This window comes from Equus caballus, chromosome 24 (assembly GCF_041296265.1).
Source record: "Equus caballus isolate H_3958 breed thoroughbred chromosome 24, TB-T2T, whole genome shotgun sequence".
Lineage (NCBI taxonomy): Eukaryota > Metazoa > Chordata > Mammalia > Perissodactyla > Equidae > Equus > Equus caballus.
The window spans coordinates 27,007,744-27,025,551 of record NC_091707.1 but is presented as its reverse complement, the minus strand read 5'-3'; the positions used below and the strand labels follow the sequence as shown (position 1 = coordinate 27,025,551).

At 37.5% G+C, this 17,808-nt stretch overlaps 1 protein-coding gene across 16 annotated transcripts in view; it reads right to left on the bottom strand.

Moving 5' to 3' along the window:
* Positions 1 to 17,808, bottom strand: part of RAD51B (RAD51 paralog B) — a 672,310-nt gene that overhangs the window by 631,040 nt on the left and 23,462 nt on the right. For all 16 annotated transcript variants that reach the window (XR_011432061.1, XR_011432060.1, XR_011432058.1 and 13 more), the window contains 3 exons: positions 13,979 to 14,115; positions 1,837 to 1,956; positions 634 to 817 (listed from right to left, as the gene is read on the bottom strand). Coding sequence is in view for 7 of the 16 variants with exons in the window: in XM_070249662.1 (XP_070105763.1) it covers positions 634 to 817; positions 1,837 to 1,956; positions 13,979 to 14,115 (441 nt within the window). In the remaining 9 variants the exon portion in view is untranslated. The remainder of the gene's footprint in view (positions 1 to 633; positions 818 to 1,836; positions 1,957 to 13,978; positions 14,116 to 17,808) is intronic.

Below are 17,808 nucleotides of genomic sequence, written 5' to 3'. Positions count from 1 at the left end.
CACCACAAACGCTTGCAATATACCCTCATCTTCCGATTTCCTGATCGCAATTCCCACTACTAAACATCATGTCAACAGTAATCTTTCAAGAGTTCCTTACTGACACTTTCATTTCTATCACACACACTATAATAGTCAACCTCTGGCCATTTGAAGCAAACCAAATCCTACAGTGTACAAACAGCACTGAACACAATAACATAATATCTAAACCTAAAATATTTACAAAAATGACATCTACTTCCATTAAAAAAAAACTGTATAGAAACAGACCCAGGCAATTTCATGGAGTTTTAATACTTAATATTTATCTCAGTGTGACAAAAGTAACATAAAACACGTACAAAGAGTAAAGAGTGAGAACAAAGAAAAGGAGTGACTTTAGGAACTTTTAAAAACAACATTTAAATCTGCTCCAGGCTCAAATTTGAAAAAGATAAAATAATCTCAACAAATGACCAAAGTTAAGAAGATGGTGATATCTGCTATAGCAATTAGACTGTGTTGCATTTAAAAAGTCATCTGTTTTATATTTCCTTCTAATTATATTATTTCATACTATGAGTCAGTGAACTTAATATGAAGGAAAGAAAAGAAAGGAAAAGAAAAAGAAGAAAGAAAAAGAAAACTTACTGGGATTGAAAATTCCTCAGCCAAATACTTCAAGGAAGCTGCTTCTCTTGCCAAGAACTTGTTCCTTTCTCTCATGTTGCCTTGAAGTTGTGTATCAAACTCCTTTCTTACCACAGAAGCAACAGAGTCAATAATCACAAGTTTAACTCCTTTTGAAATAATTTCTTCTTCTAAAGATTCAACCCTGTAAAAGCAGAATTTGTAAAATAGTGGATAAATTTAAGATATAATTAAAAAAATGAGGCATTGCAAAGGTTAACCAACTTAAAAACAACAAATTGTTCTTCCCTAAGTTACAGTAATGCTTGCAAGTATTTAATAAACATAACTTATTTTCAGTTCTTCTATACATATTGCACTCTTGGAAACAGACCAAAATATCTTCATTTAGTTTTATGCCTTGGTTCTCCTATGATACTGCTAAAGCTCCAATTTTAGAGTAAAACTACTTGTGGTAGCCAGTCTCCAAAATGACCCCCAGTTACGCCCAACTCCTGGTATTCACACCCCTGTGGAGTCCCCTCCCTTGTTGTACCAGGGAATAACAGTACGTCATTTCTGAGAGTAGGTTATAAAAGACTACTGCTTCCATCTTGGACTCTCTCTCACCTGCCTACTCTCTCTCAGATCAACTCGCTCTGGAGGAGGTAAGTTGCCATGTTCTAAGTAGCCCTATGGAGTGCCCACATGGTGAGGGACAGAGGCCTCTGGCTAACATCCAGGAAAGAAGGGAGGCCTTCCAGCAACTACATGAGTGACCTTGAAATTCTCCAGGATTCTCTAGTCCCAAGTGAGACTTGAGATGACTACAGCCCTGGCCAACAGCTTGACTGTGAGCTCTTGAGCAATCCTCATCCAGGAACACCCAGCTAAGCCACTCCCAGATACCTAATCCTCAAAAACTATGTAAGATAATCTATGTTTGCTGTTTTAAGCTGCTAAACTTTGCGGTAATTTGTTAGTGGAACAACAGATAATTAATACTCCACTTAATTAATAAAATCTAAAATATTTTGTTTAATATTTTTTCATTCTTAAAGAAATATTTCAACCAATAGGCTGCAGTAAGAACAGAAGAACACGGCAATATTTATTTCCCATAATCCTAATATGTAGGGATTTTCTTTTCCACTCAGAAGCTAAAAACATGAAAAATAAAATCTTCAAAGTATTACTAAAATACCAAAATCTAAAATGGTGTACCTTTGTAGAACCTCATCACAACTGAGTTCCCGGTAAAGATGAACGTTACTGCTTGTCAAAAGTAATTTGTCTTCATTGTTAAAATAGCTGGGAAAACGAGATTCTGCTATCTCAACCAGTCTGTGGGGGGCAAAAAATAGGACAAGCAAAAATAGTCAATGATATTTAAGGCCACAATGCTGAACCCTTAACAAATTTTACTTAAGAAACTCATAAGCCACAAGTAACACTAGAACAAAAAGCCTTATCAATAGAGCAGGTATAAGCAAAATGGCTTAATATATAATTTTGGACTTATAAATGTCTCCTTTACAAGCAGTAAAAGAGGTTAGCAGTCAGAGCATGAGACCAGCAAGGGCTTTTAGAACTCATCTAATGTTGAGCAAGCAACAATGTCTCTGAGATTTATCTTTCTGGGAATAAATATGTTTTTTTATAAATGATAAGTTGACTAGCAGCTATAAGATATGTTTAGTAAACAAGAAAAGTGCTTTCATTTTCATGAATGAAACAAATATATTTGAACAAATATAGACACTATCATTCTAATCACCAGATATCAGTAAGTCTCCATGTCTCAGGCCAGAAAAATATGCTTTCTCAATTAAAACTTATTACATACAAAGTTCTATCCAACAGTTCCTTGGTAAACAGGAAATTATTTTCCAAATAAACGGATGGTGTCCAATATTTCCTTAGTAAACAAAAAATGATTTTCTAAACACTGAACGCTGACCTCAAAGCTAGATCTAATACATGGGGTAGGCCAAACGTAGGAGAGTGCAAGTTAAAACAGATGCAACTATCATCATAAATAGTACATGACATGGAGAGCAGTACTAGAAATTTCAAGTATTTCTGGTTAAAAATGTAAATCTTTGCATGTAACTGTCTCCTATTTAAAATGATACTTTATCAGCTCAGTAATTAACCATCCAAGGGGAACTGGGAGGGAGGACTGTAAACACTAAAACCATCCTATACTTTACATTCCATTTAAAGACACAAAAGTACAACAGAATAGTGTTTTCATTTCTACATAGTTAGTGAGTTCCAAGAAGAGGCTGAGAACTTTAAAGAGATAAACAAAATAAGTCTCTCACTTATGCCATGATCAGAAGTGAAAGAGAAAAATCTAAAACAGGAAAAGAGAGACATAAAAGAAAACAAGTCAATAACTTTTTTTAAAGTATATTTTGAACAACTTGAAAAGAAAAACATCATTAGGTTGAACAGGAAGAGAAAAATTACTTTAGGAGTAAAGATGTGTAAAGAGTGAGAACAAAATGGATCAAATGACCATTCAGGAGAAGTGCTTGAGAGAGGCATAGGGATTGAACAAAAGGAAGAAATGAGGTAAGTGATGAAAGCAAGAAGAAATGAGATGACACTGGCAAAGGCAGAACAGGCAGATGTTGAGGGTTTGGGGAAAATGAGTAAATTTCTTGATTAGGGCAACTATTTGCTGAGTTTAGTGCTAGTCAGAGAAGTCAGCTAAAAAATTCTGACACTTGGAACCCACCGACTTTTAGCAGGATAGGTATGGTAACATCTGCCAGAAACGTGAAGTTTTTCAAAACTTGGACACCCAGTTGATTAGGAACTAGATTGGGAGTACCTAACTCACTGGCAACCATGCCTAAACAGCTGACAGACAGTAATGACTTTCTTCCTCCCACACTGGGCTGGATTTCAACTAGTGGCTTGAGTGGTGAAAGGCCCTGGAACTTATTACTGCTCTCTCGTTCCATTAAGGCCCCTCAGAAGGAAGGTGGTCAATGCAGGGATATGAACTAACTTAAGTCACAGTCACCATGCTAAATAACTGTACCAAATGGTATCTACATACCAACATGCTATAATTTCCTATAATAAGTTTCTCCAAATGTTTTTTTATTTTAGAAAAGATATCTAAAAATACATAAATCAAAAACCAAACATAAATGTAGTATTCTATATGCCTCAGATTAAACGTAGCAATTTCTTGTGACAATCTTCATCACAAAGATCTTTTCTAGTTAGAGCAAACAACAGAAAAGATCTATCTTTTGCTCCCTGACATTAATTACATAAAGTTTGAAAGCAATGCCATCTGGTGGACATCTCTTTTATAAAAAGTCTTCCTTTCAAAGGATGCACTTAAGATTTATGCACAAATATTTACTGAGGACCTACTAAATGCCAGGCACCATCCTAGGTGCTAAGGATATGGCAATGAACAACAGCAAAACAAAACCCTTTCCTCATGGAACCACATTCTACAGAGAGAGACAAACAAACAAATAGATATTATACATCAGATAGTAAGTGCTCTAAAGAAAAGTGAACCAGGATGAGGGAACAGACTGTGACAGATGGAAGCAAGTGCTATTTTATGTAGGGTGGTCTGGGAAAGCCTCTTTACTAAAGTAATATTTGAGCAAAATTTTAAGGGAGATGACAAAATGAATCATGGATATCCAGTGGAATAGTGCATAGCAAGAGACAATTATAGCAAGTGCAAAAGTGTATGAAGATGTCTTGTGTGTGTGAGGAAAAATAAGGAGGCTAACGTAGCCACAACACAAGAAGTAAGAGGAGAATAACAGGAAATAAGGTCAGAGGACCAGAAAGAGGCCAAGATCACATGAGATCCTTAGGTCTGTGGTATTTTGTTTAGGTTTTATTTAGTAAAATGGGAAACCTAGGAGCAAGACTGACATAATCTGACTTCTTTTTTTTTTTTTTAAGAATCACTCTAGCTCCCAAATGGAAAAGAGGCTATAGATGGGGCAAGGGTGAAAGTAAAGTCAGCCAGTGCAGCAGTCCAGATAAGAGATGTTGGTGACTTGACCTAGAGAATAGCTCAGGCGATTAGAAGTAACTGAACTAAAAATATAGTTCAAAAAGGAGCTGAGGGGATTTCTTGACTAATTGGATGAGCATCTGGAAGAATGGAATTACCACTCATTGAAGTGGAGATGACTGGATTTGGATCAAGGTTTTTGTTACTAGTTTCCTCGTTACTTCACAGCTCTTGAATAAAAGGAAAGTTAAAAGCTTTACATTAGTGACCACACACCAACTTGAAATAAAACATATGGTTAATGTAAAAAGAAGTTTTCCAAAATTTTACTTGGAATAAAACATCATAAATGTGCTGAAATGTAAATTTATGATTTCTCAAAGCTTCTGGTACATATGTAACATTTTCCTGTTCGTTAATTCAATATGTATTTGCTCAGCACTGTAGTATTACTAAAGATAATAATGTGAATCTATTAGTTCCTCATAGACTCCAGAAAATTCCAAAGTTTTGTTTTACCAATAATAAGTACTTATGACTAATTTCCATTTTCTATCCTAGAAACTCTTCAGGATCTCCCTCCCCACTAATTCACATAGATTCACAAATAATAAGGCAGCTGGAAGTGGACTAAAGAAAACTTACCCAAACTCATGAAACCATCTCAAAAAATGGTAGGAGGGAATTTATCTCCACTATTGTTTGTCGTCTGGGTCAAATATCTTGGATTTGTACCAACTAACAAATAGGTAAATGGTCCTAAGACCACACTGGTGTTGCCTTCAGAATCAGCCAAAGTCATGGCTAGCCACTACCACCACATGCCTCCCTCTTGATACACTGATTCAGAAAGAGTGACATTCTACATAGCTTGTAGGAATTAGAGGGCACTCACTGTGGGGTACTTGGCACCCTAAGAGGTGATATGCACACCCAGTACAGCAGCTCCTTCAGATCTAAGCTTGACCATTGTTTCCACACAGACCCAATAAAACATAAACCTCTCCTTTGTATGCTTAGTTAAAATAGTTATAGTTTTACATTTTTGTGATTATTTGATTAATGTCTTCCTTCCCTGTTGGACCATATCTTTCTTCCTAGTTTTTGCAGTTTTTTTGATTTCATGACAACTCAGCAATGTCCACTTATCCCTCCTGAAATGCCAGTCATATATCCCATCGCCCCAGATCCCCACCTTCCAGGGTCCTGGGTCCCATCTCTTGCTTTCCCAGATCTCTCAGTTTTCCTTACACACATATCCACTTGCAGTTCTAAAACCAAGCTTTATTTTCCTTTATCCATTTTATTTCTCCCAAAGTTTTATTTTGAACACCTCTATTACTATTTACCATCCAAATCACCTACATTTCTTATTCTTAACCTCCAGTTCCATCTTTTTCTAATTATCTCCAATAGGGATAACATAGTATTCATTCAATTCATGTATACTGGAACGCTCATGGTTGCCAAAATTTCCATAGACAGGTCACATTAATTTACTTACCCATATTCTCAAGATATATACAAGCACATAGTGTCTAAGACTATATTAGATCTTAAGCATAAGTCCAATAGGCAAAACAAATAAAAACAGACTTTTTCTGAGTCAGTCAGGAGAAGGAGATCCAGAACTCTGCCCGTTTAGCATCCTCCTCTCCCGAAGGCAGTTCTCAGTACCCAAGGGCTTAGCACCAGACTATACTATTATCTGATTATTAAGCAGGCTGGAGACACAGCTGGTCTCTGATGAACAAACTACTTTAGATTATCTTCTCAAAGACGTGTAAATAAGCTAATTAGTGCATTGCTTTAAAAAATATAACTAATCTTTCCAAAGTGCTTTCAAGTACATCACTTGGAAGAGTTTCTTTTTATTATACATTTTAAACTTACAGAATTTTTATTTACTCCTCTTCTGTTTTCTCCCTCCTTCTTGATAGAAAGATATCTAGCCATTTTTTACGTGGACTCTTTAAACTTATTACAATTTTATTTGTCAATTATACCTCAATAAAACTGAAAAAAAATTTATTTGACTCCATTTCTGAGGTGGTGACCCTTAAATTTTGTCCTTGAGGTGAGTGCCCTACTTGCCTCACCCTAATCCTGACCCTAGGCTAATATACTGAATAATCAAATAATGATTCAGTTAAAAATTAGCAAGCTAGAACAAATGAAAATAAACTAACAAGATGAAATTTATTGAGGACAAAAATAAATCAGTTCATTGCAGCACTACTCACAATAGCCAAGACATGGAAGTAATCCAAGTGCCCATCACCGATGATTGGATAAAGAAGATGCGGTATATATATCATGGACTACTACTCAGCCATAAAAAAGACAAAATCATCCTATTTGCAACAACACAGATGGACCTGGAGGGTATTATGTTAAGCAAAGTAAGCCAGACTGAGAAAGACAAACACCATATGATTTCACTCATATGTGGAATGTAAACAAACACATGGACAACTAAAACAGTTTAGTGGTTACCAGGGGAAGGGGGTTGGAGAGCGGGCACAGGGAGTGAAGAGAAGCACATATATGGTGACGGACAAGAAATAAGGTACAACTGAAATTTCACAATGATGTAACCTATTATGAACTCAATAAAAAAATTAAAAAATAAATCAGGAAATTCAGAAAGTCAACTCTGTACATTCAGAATTGGGAATTCACGGTTTAGCATGAGTTCACGTGAAAAGGAGCTAAGAGCTTTAGTTGATTATAGGCTCACCATATGCTACCAGTGTCACACAGTTACTCAAACACTAATGCAAGTCAATCTGCAAAGAATAAAAAATCACAATGACAACTTTATTCTGCGCCGGTCAGACTACTAGAGAACTTCTAGGTTCAGCATTTAAAGATCAACTTCAGGGGCTGGCCCCGTGGCCGAGTGGTTAAGTTCGCGCGCTCCGCTGCAGGCGGCCCAGTGTTTCGTTGGTTCGAATCCTGGGCGCGGACATGGCACTGCTCATCAAACCACGCTGAGGCAGCGTCCCACATGCCACAACTAGAGGAACCCACAACGAAGAATACACAACTATGTACCGGGGGGCTTTGGGGAGAAAAAGGAAAAAAAAAAAAAAAATCAAAAAAAAAAAAAAAAAAAATAAAGATCAACTTCAACTAAGCAGAGCATATTCAGGGGACTAAGATGATGAAGGAATCTGGAAATTATGTCATGCAGAATAATAGAAGGAAAAAAGAATTAGTTTTGGAAAGAGAAGACTAAAAGTGTTGGGAACAAGATAGCTCTTTTCAAATAGTGGTTCTCAATGTGGTCTGCACATTAGAATCGCAGGGGGAGGTTTTAAAACTTCAGATGCCAAGTCACATCCAAGACAAGATGAATCCGAATTTTGCTGGTAGGTTCTAGGAACTGGTAGTTAAGCTCCCCAGATGACTCCAATGTGCACCAAATTCAAGAACCACTAATTCAAAGGACAGATAGTAGAAAGATTAGCCTTATTTTGTCATGTTTCATGGAATAGAGCTAGGTTCCAAATTTGGAAGCTTCACAGAGGGTTACTTTGGCTCAACATAAAAAGCATATTTGAACCTGTATCTTCTTATTTTTTTTAATTTTTCATGATATCTATCATATTTTTATTCTTTTTTTCCATCTTTTTTATTCTATGAAAGAATTTGTATAGGACTTTTTTTCTTTATTAAGGTATAATCGGCATATAACATTATACTACTTTCAGGTGTTAGACACAATGATTCAATATTTGTACACATTGTGAAATGATCACCACAATAATTCTAGTTAACACTCGTCACCCTAGTCACAAAATTTTTTTTCTTGTGATGAGAACTTTTAAGATCTACTGTCTCAGCAGCTTTCAAATAAGCATTACAGTATTATTAACCATAGTCACCATGCTGTACATTACATCCCCATGATTTATTCATTTTATAACTGGAAGTTTGTACCTTTTGACCCCCTTCACCCATTCTGCCCACCCTCTGCCCCTGCCTCTAGCAACCACCAATCCGTATGAGCTTGTTTTTCTTGTTTTGTTTTGTTTTGTTTTGTTTAGATTCTACATATAAGTGAGATCATATGGTATTTGTCTTTCTCTGTCTGACCCATTTCACTTAACATAATGCCCTCAAGGTCCATTCATGTTGTTGCAAATGGCAAGATTTTATTCTTTTCTATGGCTGAACAATATTCCATTGTGTATATATATATATACCACATTTTCTTTACCCATTCATCCATCAATGGACACTCAGGTTGTTTCCATATCTTGGCTATTGTAAATAATGCTGTATGAACATGGAGGTGCATACATCTTTTTGAGTTAGTGCTTTCACTTTCTTTGGATAAATACCCAGAAGCAGAATTGCTGGATCTTATGGTAGTTACATTTTTAATTTTATAAGAAACCTCCATATTAGCTTCCATAGTGGCTGCACCAATTTACATTCCCACCAAAAGTACACAAGGGTTCCCTTTTCTCAACATCCTAACGCTTGTTATTGTCTTTGTGTTAACAGCCATATCTAAGAGGTGATATCTCATTGTGGTTTGATTTGCATTTCCCTGATGATTAGTGATGTTGAGCACCTTTTCATGTACCTACTGGCCTTCTATATGTCTTTGGAAAAAAGGCTGTTCAGATCCTCTGCTCATTTTTTAATTGGATTGTTTTTTTGCTATTGAGTTGTATGAGTTCTTTATATATTTTGGATATTAACCCTTATCAGATATATGACTTGCAAATATCTTCTCTCATTCAGTAGATTGCCTTTTCATTTTGCTGATGATTTCCTTTGCTGTGCAGAAGTTTTTTAGTTTGATTTAGTCCCACTTGTTGATTTCTGCTTTTGTTGCCTTTGCTTTTGGAGTCAGACCCAAAAAACCATCACTAAGATCGATGTCGGGGAGCTCACTACCTATGTTTCCTTCTAGGAGTTTCACGGTTTCAGATCTTCCATTCAAGTCTTTAACCCATTTTGAGTTAATTTTTGTGTACAGTGTAAGATATGAGTCTAGTTTCATTGTTTTGCACGTGGCTGTCCAGTTTTCCCAACACCATTTATTGAAGAGACTGTCATTTCCACATTGTATATTCTTGGCTCCTCTGTCATAAATTAATTGATCATATTTATTTATGTATTATTATCATATTTATTTCTGGGCTCTCTATTCTGATCCATTGATCTGTGTTTCTGTTTTTATGCCAAGACCATACTGTTTTGATTACTATAGCTTTGTAATACATCTAGCAATTTACTGACAGAAATTATTTTCCACTTTTTACCACTTACCCGAAGTTCTCTATATGTAAATCCTTTAATCATCCCTCATATTAATCCTTCAATTCACTTTCTCATTTACTTGCTTGTAAGCACAAAATGAGACAATGCTACATACAGGGACATACAAAGAGTTACAATATAGAGACATACAAAGAGTTACACTATATTCCTTTTTGAGTCTCATATTTTCCTGCTTTACCTCTTCTCTAAGTCTAGAAACTATCCCAGTGGTAGCAGACACTGTTAATTACCTAGCAATATCCATTCCCACTTCTTCCTTGCTATGAGAACTCCAATTTTATTCAGGCAGCAATGTTAACCAGCCCCAGGCAACTCATCGTGCTTGTTACAACTTTTTCCCTCACTTTACCATCCTCCCTTGCATACAGGGGTGGCTCAGTGAGAAATGTGCAGGACGATTCCAGAGGATGAAAAGAAAATCGGCAGAGAGAAGGAGGTAGCTAGTCTGAAAAAATTATACTTTCCTGATAAAAGATACAGCTGGCCCTTTCCCTTCCCATTGCCTTGAGCACAGAACGGATACAATGCCTAAATACACAGCCCTAGGTCTCCCTGTCATCAGTGATCAGCAGAACCACTGCCAGCAACCACCTATTCAAGTCTTCTTGTTACGTGAAAAAAACGAACCTCTTTTTGTTTAAGCCACTGTTCTTTGGGTATTCCGTTACTTGCAGCAGAACGCTTTCCTAACTGATTGACCAACCTTCCCCAATAAATCCAAATAGAAGTCAAGCAGTCCTGTAACAGCACAAATGAAATGTGACCAGGCAGTACAGAGCCAGCTCCATTCTCTGACCCACCATGACAAACTCCAGAAGGCAGCATAAGAATGCCAAGTCTGCAAAACAGCACTGGTACTTTTTATTCCACCTGACTCTATTATCAGACCTCAAAATGCATTCCATATAGCAGCCAGATGACCACACTTTTCCAGCCTTGTGGAGAATAGACTAGAAAAGTAAAAACAATGTAAGTTTCAACCCCTATCCTCAAATGACCTTCATAAGAGCTCCTTGTGAATTATGCGACATAATTCCAACAAAGGGATGAAAATTTTACCTTTTCATTTTCCAACCTGCCTCTAACGCAAGTACTAATATGCACATAGGCAGGAAAAGATAATAAAGGAAAATAAGTAAATATGGAGGATGCAAAAAGTAGATAATTAAGGCTATATGCCAAGACAAAGAAAAGCAAACAAAAATCTCCACAAACTAATTTGGACTAGTTACCTGCTATTGTGTTTATACTGGATTTCACCCAATTCACTGATAGGATTTTTAACCTACTCTGAGCTGTAATATTGATAACAATGGAGTCATGCAACGGTTTATTCCTTAAGAAGACATCCTACACTGAGTTTTGCATGTGGTGCAAGAAAGCAGGAATCTAATTACAGTGAACCGAACTGCTATTATCAGAATAAACTTATCCTTCAATTCTTTAAGCAAATTTCCCATGACCTTTGTAAGAGCTATGTATACATTAGCCAGTTATTACCTAATTGGCTATTTAATACTTACTTGGTTTGTTGGTTGAAGGCCAGTCACTGGCATTTTAAAGACTATCTTTCACTTGGACAACCTGAGTGAACCAATGTCTTCACCAGCTTTAGTATCAAATACATTTCAGTGTTCAGATTTCCAGTCATCTCATTTATGTTTCGGTTTTTGTCTTTTTTTTTTTTTTTTTACCATTTATTTGTTTAAGATCCAAATAAGTTCATCACATTGCAACTGATCAAACATTTTTTTTTTCAGCTTAATTGAGATATAATTGACATACAGCATTGTGCAAGTTTCAGATGTACAATGTGAGGAGAGCAATACATCTTTTAAGTCTCTTTAAATCCAAAGGTTCCTCTTCCAACTCTGTTTTTCAATCATATAATTTATTTGTTAAAGAAACCAGGTTGTTTTTTCTGTCATTTCCCAGCTTGGATTTTCTGATTGCATCCCTCTGGTGTAGTTTAACACGTTCCTCTCTTCTCTGTATATGTTGTAAACCGAAGGCTTGATCTCATTCAGGCTTGATTACTCTTCCATCAGGAAGTGCCACAATGACCGGCTGTCTTCTTGTGATGTTAACAACCTTTATGTTTATGAACTGTTTTTACTCACATTTCTGACACCAAATGTGTGGGTTTTCCACACCAAGCAATTCTCCAATTCTCTGTGGACACCAACTGGGTATCCTACAACTTAATTCAATTCTAACACTACCAGGAGTTACCTCAGACCCCACAGGTTAAAGGCTCAGTCCCACAAGACTGCCCCCACTTCAGTCACCAATGGCAAGTCCCAGGCCTCTGATACTTCTGACCAACCAGCTATAAATTGAGAGTTCCCATGGCCCCCTCCTCAGACTCAATAATTTTCTAGAATGGCTCACAGAACTCAGGAATGCACTTTACTGACTAGTACCAGTTTTTTATACAGGATACAACTCAGGATCAGCCAAATGAAAGAGATGCACAGGGTATAGTATTGAGGGGTAAAGGAGAACACAGAGACCCCATGACCTCTCTGGGTGCACCACCTTCCAGCACTTCTTTGTGTTCACCAACCTGGAAGCTTTCCAAATCCTATCATCTAGAGATTTCTGTGGAGATTCCATTACATAAGCATGACTGATTAAATCATGGGCCATTGGTGATTACCTGGTTTCCTGCCCCTCTCCCTTCTTCAGAGGTTGGGGAAATGGGGGCCCTAAAAGTTCCATAACTATAATCACATGATTGGTTCTTCTGGCAACCAGCCCATATCTGAAGCTATCTAGGGTCCCACCAAGAGTCATGTCGTTAGCATAAACTCAAGTATGATTGAAAGGGAATAATTATGAATAACAAATGATGCTCCTCTCACCTCTATCACTTAGGAAATTCCAAAAGTTTATGAAGCCATTTTGCCAAGAACCAGGATGAAGACAAAATATATATTTATTATATCACAATATTCAAATCCTAGATCCATTAAATGGTTAAGGTTTGTAACTTGGTGATATTCTATCATTCCTTCTTCATTTATTACTGGAGTATGTCTATAAAAAGATCTATTTGTTACTCATAACAGTTTATATAGAAAAGGAGAACAGACACTTGATTTCCATTTTTTCACTCATTTTCAAAATGAGTTCCTTCTCCAGAATTCTTGAATAGTGATCAATTAGGTGCTTTTCATTTCTTAATAGTATAGACTCATGGATTTAAACATATTTCATGTGTTTTAATCCACCACCATTGCTATTCTTACTGGTGCTCAACCTGTTTCATCTTTGGCCAGTGAGAGCTCTTCAGGTTGACTCGTGAGTCCTTCTGACAGTCCCCTACATAGTCTTTGATAGCTTCCTTGCTATCTGATATGATGTTTCAGACCATCCTAAAAATTTCCTGCTCCAGAGCTAGGATCAGCCATTTCCCCTAGGAACCTCGTTCCTTTTAGTAGGAAATGGTATCTGGATTTCACAATCTGAGAGTAACACCTGTCAATTCACTCATTTATCAAACATTTTCTGAGCATGTAATGTGTGTCAGTCACTGGATTTGGCTTTGAAGAAACAAAAATAGAACACAAACTCAAAGAGGTGACAAACCAGTGGCATATCATTTCCTACATTTAACATCATACTATTTCAAAGATCAAAGCAAAATACTTCTCAATCAAAAATTGTTTTGAAATTTGCAGTTTTTCCATTCACTAATATTTTACTTCCAACTAGAAATTACTTATAAAGCAGCTTATCTTTTGTGTTTCTTATTAATTTTGCAACTTCCCCATTTCCTACTTAGATTCCTTTCTCTGTTTCTTGAATTTCTTTCTTCCTGAATCTCTGCAAAACACAGCTTATCTAGGAACCCCACTTAAGCCAATAAGAAAGAGATAGAAACAACAAAAAGAAACTGCTTCCTATGTCAACTTTAAAAGGATAATTCCTTTAAAACAGTATCTAGCATTCTGTGTTCTCAAAAAAAAGGCAAATGTCAACCTATTTGTAAATATTACATGCTGTAAGTTACAAAAATAAAGCAATATAATAGAAAATAAGGAAATCTCCTACCGTTCAGCACTAAATGCTGCCTCTGTGTCAATGTACACAACAGCTCCTTCCAATCCTCCCATGTCAATGGGTAATGTAGCCAAAATGCTCATCATTATACAAAACTGAGTTTTTCCACAACCTGGTGGACCTGTAATCTAAAAAGAAAAAAGATGCTTGTATAAACATCACAAGCTATTCAAAGCAAAATCCTTTTAAGAACTTGCCACATACACAGTCCAACTAACCCAAGTTCCTGGAGAGAACATTCTAACACATCCATTGTATATAATGAATTAACTTCTCCCCTATGCATCTGGATTGGTACTGGTTATGTACCATCCTTGAGAGAAATGAAAAAAATAGTCACTCAAATCATCCTCTGTGTTCTGTAGTTCACATGAAAAACTTTGGCTGAGAAAAGCTGGAGGATTCATTTATACATTCACAACTTGGGAGTTCTATACCTTTTCCTCATAAGACACTTATAAAAGGATCTTGAAAATATTTAGGATTTATTAATTGGTTTAGCATTTGTTATGAATTGGCCTTTCAGAATAATTTTGTAACAGTCCCATTAAAAGCTACTTTGATCTTTAGAGTAAAGTATTTAGGAATGAAGGGTACTGACGTATACAAGTTACTTTTAAATGGTTCTGTGAAAAAAGTGTGTTGTGTTTGTGTAGAAAGAGAGAAATGCAAAAGTAACAAAATTCAACAATTGTTGAGTGTAGGTGATTCATCCATTGAAATGAATGCTGTGAAATTTTAGTTGTAGGAAAGCTATTTTGAGATTATAAAAGTTGAATTCAAGAGGATGTAGACAGAAAAGAATACAAAATTAATCACATACATATTCAAGTCCAGCTGGAAGTAGTTACCAAAAATTCATTTGAAAATGTTAAAAATATCACGCTTAAGTATACGCTATTTGTCACATTGGCTGTGGTATCCAAATTTTAGGAACCCAGACACTATCCCTTTTGTGAAAATAACACTAATGAACAATTTTTCACGATAGGAAGAAAGGAAAAGAAGAGGAGGGAGGGAAGAGAGAAGAAAATCTCCAGTGGAGATGAAAAAAGTCTGAGCTAAGACTGAGATATACTATAGTTGGAGAGAAATGGTCTCAGATACATCATGACTAGGAAGACATAAGGAGGGATCATCCATGAGCCTAAAACATGTAGGCCAGTGCTTCTCAAACTTGAGTGAACATTAGAATCCCCTGGCAAGCCTGTTACCCAGCATTTTCAGTTCAGTAGGTCTGGGATGGGGCCTGGGAATTTAAATTTCTAATAAGCTCCCAAGTGATGCTGATGCTGCTCTATTCTTTGAGAACCACTGCTTTAGCACACAGGCAAAGGTAAACTTCATTCACCAAGGCTCAACATTAAAAAACAAAGGCTCAGAGGAGAAGATCCAAGATGGCGCTGTGAGTAGTCGTCTTTGTCTCTCCCCCTTCGAGTCTACAATTATTTGGACACTCATCGCTTAACAAAGGATATCCAGATAGCATCTCAGGACGTCTGAGAGACCCACGCGACTATACATTGGAAGGCGGACAGACTTCCCTCCGGGAGGAGGTGGAGATAGGTGAAAACTCTCCAACCCTGACCGAACAGCCTAGTACCTGCAAGCGGCTTTCTTCCAACGGACGCCCCCAGAAGATCAACACACACCTAGGGCAGGAGCGAGCACACACCAGAGGAGCGATGGTGGAAACAGGTGACCAGAACCCTACCTAAACCCCCCGCAATTACTCCTAAACGCAGAGGGAAACTCTAGAGTTACACACTTGAGCCTGTGGGGAGAGTCTCGCTCCGCCATTGGCGGGGAGATACCGCCTGGTGTCCATGGCGCCCGGATGGTCCCAGAGAAAATCACAGAGGGCGTGGCGGCCCCCTGGCTGCCACTGCCGGCACGGCTGGGCAAGGGATTGCAAGAGATCTTGGAGAGGACTGGGGCTGGGTGAAGCTCCAGAGGCTGCAACAGTAGGCACCAGCAGCCTGAAGCCCCCCCGTGATGGCCCCCACGGCAGAAGAGGGAATCCAAAGGACCACTGTGACTACGAGGAGGGGCCCAGGCCCAGTTAGCAACTGCGGATAGGGTTCCCGGTTGGTGCAGTATAAACAGCTGCTCCCCCACCACACCAGCAGAAACAAGTGGAAGGAGAAACTAATCTCTATCTCTATGCAGAGGCACAAATCTACAACATCAAGCAATATGAAAAAATACATTAAATCTCCAGAACAGAAGGAAAACAACAAATACACAGACAACAATCCCAAAGAAAATGAAATATATAACCTAAATGACGATGACTTCAAAACAGCCATCATTAAAATACTCAATGAGTTAAGAGAGAATTGAGATAGACAACTCAACGAGTTCAGGAGCTATGTCACAAAAGAGTTTGATACTATAAAGAAGAACCAAACAGAAATACTGGAAATGAAGAACACAATAGAGGAGATTAAGAAAAATCTAGATGCACTGAACAGTAGGGCCGATAATATGGAGGAAAGAATTAGCAATTTGGACGATGGGAATATAGAAATGCTGCAGGCAGAGGAGGAGAGAGAAGTAAGACTAAAAAGAAATGAAGAAACTCTCCGAGAATTATCAGACACAATTAGGAGATGCAACGTAAGGATTATAGGTATACCAGAGGGAGAAGAGAAGGAGAAAGGGGCAGAAAGCCTATTCAAAGAAATAATGGCTGAGAACTTCCCAAATCTGGTGAGAGAGATGGATCTTCAGGTGACAGAAGCCAATAGATCTCCAAACTTTATCAATGCAAGAAGACCAACCCCACGGCATATAGTAGTGAAGCTAGCAAAAGTCAACGACAAGGAGAAAATACTAAGGATAGCCAGGCAAAAGAAACTAACCTACAAAGGAACCCCCACCAGGCTATCAGCAGATTTCTCAGCAGAAACTTTACAGGCTAGAAGAGAGTGGAATGATATATTCAAAAATCTGAAGGACAAAAACCTACAGCAGAGAATTCTCTACCCAGCGAAAATATCCTTCAAATACGATGGAGAAATAAAAACTTTCCCAGATAAACAAAAATTAAGGGAGTTCATTGCCACAAAACCTCCTCTTCAGGAAATCCTCAGGAAAACCCTCATTCCTGAAAAATCAAAAAAAGGCAAGGGGCTACAAAACCAAGAGCAGAGGAGATAAGTAGAAGGACAACAACAGAGAGTAGCAGCTCTTCATCAGAACAGATTAAACCATGGGACGAGAAACAAAGGAAATTGAAGAAAACCGGAAAACAAGACATAAAATGGTAGTGGTAGGCCCTCACATCTCAATAATCACTCTAAATGTAAATGGATTGAACTCCCCAATCAAAAGACACAGAGTGGCAGGATAGATCAAAGAACAAGACCCAACAATATGCTGCCTCCAGGAAACACACCTCAGCCCCAAAGACAAACACAGACTCAGAGTGAAGGGATGGAGAACAATACTCCAAGCTAATAATGAACAAAAGAAAGCAGGTGTCACTATACTAATATCAGACAAGGTAGACTTCAAAGCAAAACAGATAAAGAAAGACAAAGAGGGACAATACATAATGATAAAAGGGACTCTCCACCAAGAAGACATAACACTTATAAATATATACGCACCCAACACAGGAGCACCAAAATTTGTAAAGCAACTCTTAATAGAACTAAAAGAAGACATCAACAACAATACAATAATAGTAGGGGACCTCAACACACCATTAACACCAATGGACAGAACATCCAGACAGAAAAGCAACAAGGAAATAATAGAATTAAATGAAAAATTAGACCAGATGGACTTAATAGATATATATAGAACACTTGATC